This window comes from Poecile atricapillus, chromosome W, assembly GCF_030490865.1.
Source record: "Poecile atricapillus isolate bPoeAtr1 chromosome W, bPoeAtr1.hap1, whole genome shotgun sequence".
In the NCBI taxonomy this organism is placed as follows: domain Eukaryota; kingdom Metazoa; phylum Chordata; class Aves; order Passeriformes; family Paridae; genus Poecile; species Poecile atricapillus.
Window position 1 is genome coordinate 54,974,719 of NC_081288.1, and position 9,483 is coordinate 54,984,201.

Here is a 9,483-nt window from a genome sequence, read left to right on the forward strand (position 1 = left end):
ATGGAAGTTCAAAACAACAGAATATGACCTTTAAGTATGGCAGATGTCACCTGTACTTTGGTTTACAACAGCCAGAGTACACACCAGGATTTGAGCTACCAGGTGAAAAAGAAAGTCACGAGTGGAATTATCTCAGGACACTGTAGTGTTTGCAACAACTTTAAAAGGACAATATATGCATATTATGTGATTTTAATTTTTGCTTTCCTTCTGATATATGTCCTTATGGATTCCCAGAATCAAAGTGGCTTTTGCATTCCATGCTTCAAACTGAGAAAGTTTTGAGCTTGTATTCGAGAACCTTGATTTCCCAAGAAGATGACATTACTGTTTATTTGCCATATATTGGATTCTCAGATTTCTAGGACTGGAAGTCTTTTTAATTTCCTTAAAGAGAACCGTGAGGAAAAGCTTTTCTAAAGCTTAGAAAACTTTTAAGATGTATGTAAAACAGTGGTCAGCAATGCAAGAAGCCACAAAACAAACATGCAAAGACATTTTTGATGTTCTAAAGAGTGATGGAAATGTGAACAATAAGGAAAAAATGTTGAGTAACACCATTAGGGGTTACAGCTGAATGTGGTCACTGTGGTGTGCTGGAGTATCTTAATCATAATGATGTGTAGTCAGGAAAAGAGAAATACAACTCTGCACTGGCATACATCTTGCCTGACTGCTGAGGCCTTTCAGGAAAGAAAGAGGTGTCCTGGGGTGACTTTATGATACTGGTATCCCCAGTCGTCTGGTTTATGTTATATATTAAGTTCTGCACCTTTAAAACTGACTCTGAGAGCAAGAGAGGGGGGTAGAAGAAGCCGCAGTTTGTGTTAAAGAAAATATAATTCCCACACATCTCGCTCCTGGACTGTGGTGTCTGCAGCACGGACAGACAGCGGGACAGAGCTTCTCCCTAGTTTTTAGTTAGTTTTAGCTAGCTGAGGCAGAGTTCCCCGGACCTTCGTTTTTTCCCTTTTTTCTGGATCTGTGCAAGCCTGCTCTGGACTGAACACCCAGCCAAACCCCGGGAGCTCACAAGCCTGTGGCCCACCGGGGCCTGGGCCTCGGCACTTTCCAGCGCCGGAGGGACTGATAAGAACCTGAGCGAGCCGAGCTACACCACATGAAAAGGACTTTTCTTCCTAGATTTGCCACCCCATCGAACAGCAAGAAGTTTTATTACTATTATTTAATATTACTCAATTTCTGTTAAATAAACAGCTTTTTCCACTTCTCTCCAAAGAATTTTTTTTTTTCTCTCTTTTCCCGGACCAGAAAGTGAAGAGGGGCATTTCCCTGGGGAAATCCCCATTTAGAGTTTTCCTCCCTAATTTGCCCTAAACTAGGACAAATATAGTTTTTGGCGCCCAACAGGGGCAAGAGAAAGTGGAAAAACCTGTACTGATTGTTGGTTGTATTTATTCTGTATTGGGATAAAGCAGAAATGAGCTAGAAAGGAAAAGAAGGAAAGGAATCATAGGTGAGTGTTTCTGCTAGACTGGAGCGATGCTTACATGTTTCCATAATGCTTATGAGAGGAGTGGCAGAGTTGAAAGCAATCCATTTCAGTCAAGGAGAGATTGCTATATGCGCCCTTCTTGCCCTTTTTTGTTTCTCTTTACTCCACTCAGTCCCTCCATCCCTCCCTCCCTCCTATCTTTCCTTCTATGTATGGAATTATATTGGTATTAATTAATGAAATATTTTTGAAATATGCCAGTTTGAAAGTCCTCAATTGTAATGCTTACAGTCAAAGCAGTGCTGACTCAGATGAGCACTGGAACTTGTGTATGTACACCTCTTACTTTGCTTTTGAGTTTTATATTTGCCACAAAAAATATTTCATGCTTTAGTAAAATTTTAAATATATCTGAAGATCAGGAGGAAAGTACTCTGGCTTTGTTTTTATGATGATCTATAAATCACTTTGGATACAAATATAAGTTCTGTATCCTCCTTTAAAGTGGAGATATCAAAGCCTTAGCAGATGATCATGCATCAGTATTGTTTCAAGCAGCTGGAGATGTAGTCTAGACTGCATAGCTCTGCTTTTGAAATATGGAGGAGGTGGCAACGTGCCTGGTGAAGCAGGACTGCTTCCCATGCACAAAGTGGCTTGCGAGGGGTATTACCTGTGAGTATGAGCTTGGACTTTACATTTTCTCTAAGAAACAGTGTGGCACAAGGTCACATCTAAGATGGCTGTAGTAAACTTACAAACAGATTTATATACATTTATATTTCTGAAGTAGCTGTGTTAGATTAGATTTAATTAGCTTTTATTTTTAGCAAAATGCAAAACATGCTCCTTAGAATTAAGTGAAAACCACTGAAACAAACACAACATCTTATTTGACAGTGCTCCAAACTGGTGTTTCTGTGTTTTGATCTTTTGTAAAATGTCTAGCTGGTAATTCAGAATATAGCTGGATGAGGGTTAATTTCTTCATGCAAAGAAATTACACCTGCCTGGTTTTGTTCACTGTTTTTTAGGGGCAGGAAGTATCTCATTGCAGCCACATCCTAAACTTCAGTCCAGGAAAGTGGGTTAAGCACTGTTCACTCCACTGTAGATGGCCAGAACCAGTGTCTAGAGCTTGTCATTGGAAATGGTTTGGATGTCAACACTCTCTCATCCAAAGAGGTAACTTCAAATACTTACGATGGCAGAAGAAAAACTGCATTTTATTGTGCTGTTTCTAACAATGAGATTCTTTGCACCAAAATATTGCTCAAAGCAGGAGCAAAACCAAGCAAGGATCCTTTTAACTGTGTTCTCATGGCAGAGAGCTGACAGCCATGGAATTGTAAAGCTACTCCTATCTTATGGAGCAGATGTCAGCTGCTAATTTTGTTGCTTAATGATACGCATTTCCTCAGTGCATATTCTTTGGATGGTGACATGATGCTGAGGCTGTTGTTCAGTCATGGATATAGTGAAGAGATGTGTTTGGACTTTATGTGTCAGGGTGTCTTTGGAAATTCTTTTGTGTGGCCAGCTCCAGAGCATGAGCCTATTCCCAGTTGGACTACTTCTTCAATAAAGGATAAACTAGTAAATTTAAGCACAAAAACGTAAGTAAACATACCTTCCTTGCATCTCTTCACTTTGCTCTTTTCATTAACCATATTTAATAGCTTTGAATTAAGATTGACATACTGGCAAAATCTTTCTTTAAAAATGCTCTAAAAACAAAAATAGCCATTTCTTATTATCTACTCTGAGAAAGAGAAAATTATATACATTGTATTGTTTTATATATCCATTCATATATTAGAGATTTAGAAAAGAAATTTTAAGGAGTCATGAGGCAGGATTCTGGAATTTCTGTTCCTTTCCTGATCAGTGGAGTAGATGTGTTTTCAAAGAAATATATCTGTTGAATAAAACAGTGCCACAGATTACAGCTTTTTTGTTTTTGCCTTCAGGCCTGTTTGCATAAATTAAGGGTTCACAAAGGTTAAACATGGAAGAAAATGTCTTTTAAAGTAACCTAACTAGTTATCAATTTGACTGTTGAAGGCCGTTGCTAGGGCTTTGTTTAAATTATCTTCTATAATTGCTTTAAAATGTATTCTTTGGCTTTCCTCTGTGCAGATTTTGGAATTATGACTTGATATGTTCTCTGTTTCAGTTCTGTGAGTTTATTGCTATTCTGTGATTGAGACATTTAGCTGGAAAAGTGGCTTTTGTTTTTATAGATTGCATAGATTATGTTCCTCTAAGCACAAGAATTCAGTTTTTCACAAAATACAGGAAGAATGATCAGAGATATGACAGACTGGGTTAATATCTAACTTCCTGTTAATAATGTTATGCTTTTATTATAGGAAATTTTAATTCCTTATGTCAGGTCACATTCATCCAAAGTGTTGTAGCATACTTGTACATTAAAGATCATGGTCCTATATAAAATTATTCAAACATCTAAATTATAATTTTTAGGTATTTTTTGCAAAGTGTTTGCTCCCAGGTACCACTTCTGTGTGTGCATATTTCAGGGCTTGTCAAAATTTAAGGAACTTTAGGTAGGCTTTTTTAAACAAAGAGTAGATTTTGATGGGAAAAGAAAACAGGAAATCAAGCAGCATATCTATGCCCTTGCTTAAGAAATATTGTAACTTTAATTTTGGATCCTTCAGAATTTTGGCAGATCAGTTCTTGAGCAGACTCAACCTCAGTCATGCTGTCATGCAGAGAAAAAGAATCTGACAGAATAGATTTTAAGATATTTAATTAAAAATTGATTGCAGTTACTGCCTTTTTCTGTCATCCCTTCCATCTTGAGGAAAAAAAAAATATGAACCCTCCCAAATAAGAAGATACTTCAGTTGGTGGATGCCAGGATTATGTAGGGCATAATCCATTTATCTAAGCCCACAATTATCAAGTGCTTGTGTTGGAAGAGACCTTAAAGATCATTTAGTTCAACTCCCCTAGCATGGGCGGGGACACTTTCCATTAGAGCAGATTTCTCAAAGCCATCTTCAGCTTGGCCTTGAACAGTTCCAGGGATGGGGCAGCTACAACAACTCTGGGCATCCTGTTTTTTGAGAGATGCTGGTTATCACACACATATTCACACAAACCAAAGCTTAGCTCCAGTATGTTTATGCCTTGCCCCCTAAACTGACTCTCCTTGTTCTTCAGAATTTCTGATTATTTGCTGAATATCATTGTGATATAAAACCTAACTTCTGAGTCAGAGATGTAAATTCCACTTCCAAAGGCAGCTATATCAGTCCTTTGTGTGTCTGTCCTTCTTCATGACAGGTTCACTGGAGCAAATAGAAAAAGTGAAAATTACTGGTCTAGGATATGAAGAAGGTTTAACAGAAGGCTTATTTCCTCCTTCTGCTCTCGGTAGGGCAGAAGTTTTCATGAAGCTTTCTGAGACATAACTTCAGGGGTTTTTGCCAGAAATTTGGACCAGAACAAAAAATAATAATTTAGTTACTTGTGAAAAATTTCTAGGCATCTGGTGTGTGGGCCAGGCCTCTGACAGAGGGATGGTCCAGGTGATTGGTGACTGCAGGCATGGCCTGAGCACAGAGTGCCCAGTGAACCCAACATGACTGCAAGTCAAGGCTCCACTGGCCGATAGATACCTCCTGGACATAACAGGATAAATACATGTATGCTTCCTAACCTATAAATTGGAATTTCTTTGTGGAAATTCTTAATCAGAAATATGGGCTTAAGCATAATAAATCTTAAGTTCTGGTAATTGTAATTAATACAGTGACCACAACACAAGAATTGGGTAATAGCATATCTGATAAAGTATACTGCAACCAGCAAAGGAAACATGATCAAATAGGGCTTTAGACAGGAGATTTTAAACCCTTTCTCTGGCTAGAGCCAAATTCCATTAGTAATTTTAGTTCACGGGCAAAGGTTTATATTTAGGACTTCATACAAGCATCAGGCAGTAGTTACATTGCCTGCAGCATCAAAGCATTCAGATGTAACACTGAGCATTGCCCCAAGTGTTTAAAATACCATGAACTAGTCCTCTGAATATCATTAGGTAAGCTAAAAAGACATTTGGTTGTGTTTATCTTTTAATCAATACAGCCAGGCCCCTTTTTTGTTTGGTTGCCTGTCATAGGAGGTGTCCTGATACTGGTTGAAAGCTTTTATGTCCTTCACCATTGAAGTTATTGAAGACTTCCACCCACCCTTGCTTCCCTCCTCTCCCACCCCCCACCCCCCTCAACACTAAAGTAAGTGTAGCATTATGAGAAAGTGTCTTTCATATTTTCAAGGCATCTGTGAACTGAATGGAGGGAGAAGCAAAACCTTATTTTAAGTGACATATGAGGTGAGATAGTCATGGAAAGGGAGCTGTTTTCCCCAGGTCAGGTTTATGGCACAGCTAGGAATTGAGCACAACTGTTTCAACTCCAATATTTTTCAGCCAGACCATTTGATGCTACTTCTATGGACTTTACTATGTGGTGGTAGAAACAGGAAATGTAACTGGACCAGAGCTGGTGGTTGTGTGAGAAGACACAAGGGCATCATCCCCAGCTGGAAAAATAAATTGGTAGGAAAAAACCTTTTTATTTTCCCTACTTGGACTGTGATTGAACCCTTGTAACACCAGAATTTAATTTTCTCAACTATTTGGGTGTGTCTCACAGGCTGTTCACTGCAACCCAATTCCATGGCATGCCCACCCCCGGGCAATGTTGTCTACAAGTAATTAAATGCCCTGGCACTGACTCAATCATGCTGTAGGATAGGGACTCCTATTGATTTGGGGACAATGTTTGAAATCAGAGCTATAATTTGGTTTCTATTTCTCATAAAATCTGACACAAGCAGCTGCACCAGGCTGCTAGCTCTCCAAGGAGCCAGACATTCAACAGTGGTTACATCAGCCTTTAGCCTTTTCAGCACCCCTGGGATGGACTTTGTAGCTGTGAGTGTTTTTAGAGCTCAGTCTGAAAGGGGAGTAAACCATAGCCATGAGTCCTGTATAGGATCAGCTATTCCCTGTAGAAGCCCTAACATTATGTGTGGGTCATGTATAAAACTCCATGCAATGACGACCGTCTAATTTTGGGAGCTGGCATGGCAGAGCTTGTTCTGGGTATCAAGGTGGGGGTGAGGCTGAGGTGGGAGGTGAGCAGCAATTTTACTGCAGCAGTCTGTGTTCTGGCATGGGCTCAAAGTGCCTGAGCTGCCCTTTCTCAGACTATTGCCATTGGTACAGGAGTCACACATGGAAAAACACAGTCACAAAGTCACAGGCTCTTTTGTGTCTACCTTGGGGTAAGGCAAAGGGATTTTTTGTGACCCTTACTTGGGGCAGAAAAAAAACCCTACTAAAATATCCATGATTTGGCTATGGCTTGCGTAGGCATAAATTTGTGATGACTTCTCTCTGTAGAAGAGGTCATATCTCTTTTGTTTTTCCAACGCTTCCAAGGGCTGGAATATAAGTCTTATGAGGAACGGCTGAAGGAGCTGGGGTTCTCTTGAAAAGTGACGAAAATATATTAGTGAGTGGACAGTAGTCATAAGAATTATATAAAAGTGTAGCTCTGGTGCATGTACAGTGTATTTACATTTAATTTTCAAATTTCAAATTTTCAGTAGAAACCTCTATGCCTAATTGGGCAAAACCATTGCCATTTGTCCACATATGCTATGCATGGTAGATTACCAGAACTCCTGTTATCATTAATACGGACTAAAAATAATTTAAAAAACCCAAAAACAGTAGAAAATTTACCTGGTTAGTGCTGCTGTTGGTACTTAATTCCTTTTGAAGTATATAACTTCTTTATATTGCTGGCATCTCCTGAAAAAAATCTTCATAAACACACACTGTTAAAAAAAAAATTGCATCATCACAAAGGAAGTGCTGAATGTAATAAGTACCTGTTTTGCTCTCTGTGTGTAAAGAAATAGAGTAATTTTTTTTAACTGAATGACAAACTGTAGGTTTGCCTAAGTTATGTGGGAGAATTATCTGGGACTCAGGTATTAACAAAGGATGAAATCCATGCAGTTTTAATAATCACTTATAATTTAATAACTACCTGATATGGACACTCATATTACAGTGTATTTGCTAATACCACTACAAATAATATAGTTCTTACATTGGTAGATTTTACCTATTTTATTATGCTTCATTTTTTAAAGAGTAGCAGCCTAACTGTATCCCTCTGAAATTACCCTTCCAAACCGCACATTTTTTGTGCATGCAGCAGTTCCTCTGTTACTTTCTTTGCAATACAGTGGCTTCTACTTCCTTTCCAAACCTGTTGAGCAATATTGTGATGTAGTTCCAAGCAGCTGCTGTGGTCACCCTATGTCTGTACATCAGTAGCAAGTGAAATGATTTCTATATATAGTTTGTAAATCTGTTGGCAATGTTTGTAAAGCACACTGAGATTCTTCCTGAGGAATAAGAGCAGCTATATGAAAGCAGGAGCATTAAGACTGTCCTTGTGTACAAAGCAGTTTATCTTTTTGGTGTAGCAGAAATGAGTAAATGGCTGTTCTGCAGAGACATGAAGAAGCACTTGCTTTGGGCAAAACCCTGGCAGGTACAGTTTGTGCTGTCAAAGATAAGCAGGTTCATCTCACACTGTTATTGCAGAACATGACATTGTACTGACATGAGATGATTAAAAAGCATTGGCTGTGTAGGAAGGAAAGAAAACTGGGAATGGGAATGACATTTATTGAATAAGATTCATTTTTCCCTGTTGTCTTCCTTATTTTAGTGTGATTCAGGTACACAAAAGGAGCAATAAACCCCGAGTGTGCTGCACCCTTGGCACTCAGCAGCATCCTTTCTGTATAGTAAAATAGACCTCCAGGATCCATGCACAAGGGTGCCTGTGCAATACGAGCAGTGAGTTTTCTTTCTTTTAATTAAAGGTTGAGAAATTTGTTAGTTCAGAAATGTTCTTATTTGCAGTCAGATGTATTTTTCCTCCATCCTTCCCAGCAGTCAGGTTGACCTCTTGACTCCCCTTCCAGGATGCATTCTGTCTGCTACTGTGTTTCCATCAGTAGCCCTATCAGAGCCCAATCACTTCTTCACTCCCTCTTACTCTTCTGTCATGATAAGTAAGGCAATGCAAACTCCCCCACCATTGTAATGCATTAGATTAGTGGTTGCCCTGTGGCTTGTTGCTATATGGTATATGGTATATAGTTATGTTCCCAGCAGCTGTTGGGAAAGCTGTTTTCAAAACTGATTTAAGCAATAAGGCAGCCCACATGCACATGTTTTTTAATAAAAGCTGATTACCATTTGTGATGGTCTGACTTGTTAAACTACAGCCTGGATCTGGAATCTCAAGTCTGGAACCTCCTGGTAGCCTATGGTATGTTGCAGGGAATCTGTGGGGAAAATCTTTCTTTGAGCTAGAATGCTGAATCTGATTCCCAAGCAAAGACTGGTTTTGAATTAGGGTCATTTTTGCACTTACCCCACTTTGTGTTCCCCCAGCACAGATGACAGAAAAAATCTTTTTCTTCTCTGTGACTTCCTGTTTACAGCATCACCCAGAGAGATGGAGTGAGCAACAGAATCATCTGGCATTGAGAAAAGCAGCTGAAAAATTGTTTCTTCAAATGCCTTCAGTGCATGCTTCATCCCATTTGCTCTGCTGATACCACTGTTAAATGTAGGTGATGACACATCCTTTTCAGGCACAGTACTGTGTGCACGATTCTCACAAGTTATGTGAGTCTCCCAAGGGAAAGAGCTGCAGCTTGTCCCATCAGTCTGCCTCGTGGTCTTATGTACTTGCCAGGCTGCTTGACCCTGTGTCTCTCCAGCATGGTTTGAATTCTGCATTCAGCCTGGCTCTGTACACGCAGCATACAAAAACTGAGACATATATAGGGATAAATATATATATTGCTATAGTGGGACTGGGAGAGTGGCAGTGAGGAACACGAGGGCAGGACAGAGGAGATGTGCAAGAAGCAGCAGCAATAAGGCATGAAGA

General features: G+C 39.4%; 1 protein-coding gene and 1 long non-coding RNA gene across 3 annotated transcripts; one reads left to right on the top strand and one right to left on the bottom strand.

The window, feature by feature from the left end:
- Positions 1-439: 439 nt before the first annotated feature.
- LOC131592098 (ankyrin repeat and SOCS box protein 15-like) lies at positions 440-2,791 on the top strand. The gene is given in 5 exon segments (XM_058863374.1): positions 440-532; positions 534-622; positions 1,962-2,020; positions 2,023-2,131; positions 2,491-2,791. Coding segments are annotated over 5 exon segments (651 nt in total).
- A 1,593-nt stretch (positions 2,792-4,384) lies between these two features.
- LOC131591892 (uncharacterized) lies at positions 4,385-9,146 on the bottom strand. Of its 2 annotated transcripts, none has more exons than XR_009280481.1 (4): positions 8,959-9,146; positions 8,778-8,869; positions 7,242-7,321; positions 4,385-4,776 (listed from the first exon to the last, which is right to left on the bottom strand). It is a non-coding gene; the product is annotated as an uncharacterized LOC131591892 (long non-coding RNA). The 2 variants fall into 2 exon arrangements; XR_009280480.1 differs by having other exon boundaries at positions 7,242-7,336.
- Between the last annotated feature and the right edge of the window lie 337 nt (positions 9,147-9,483).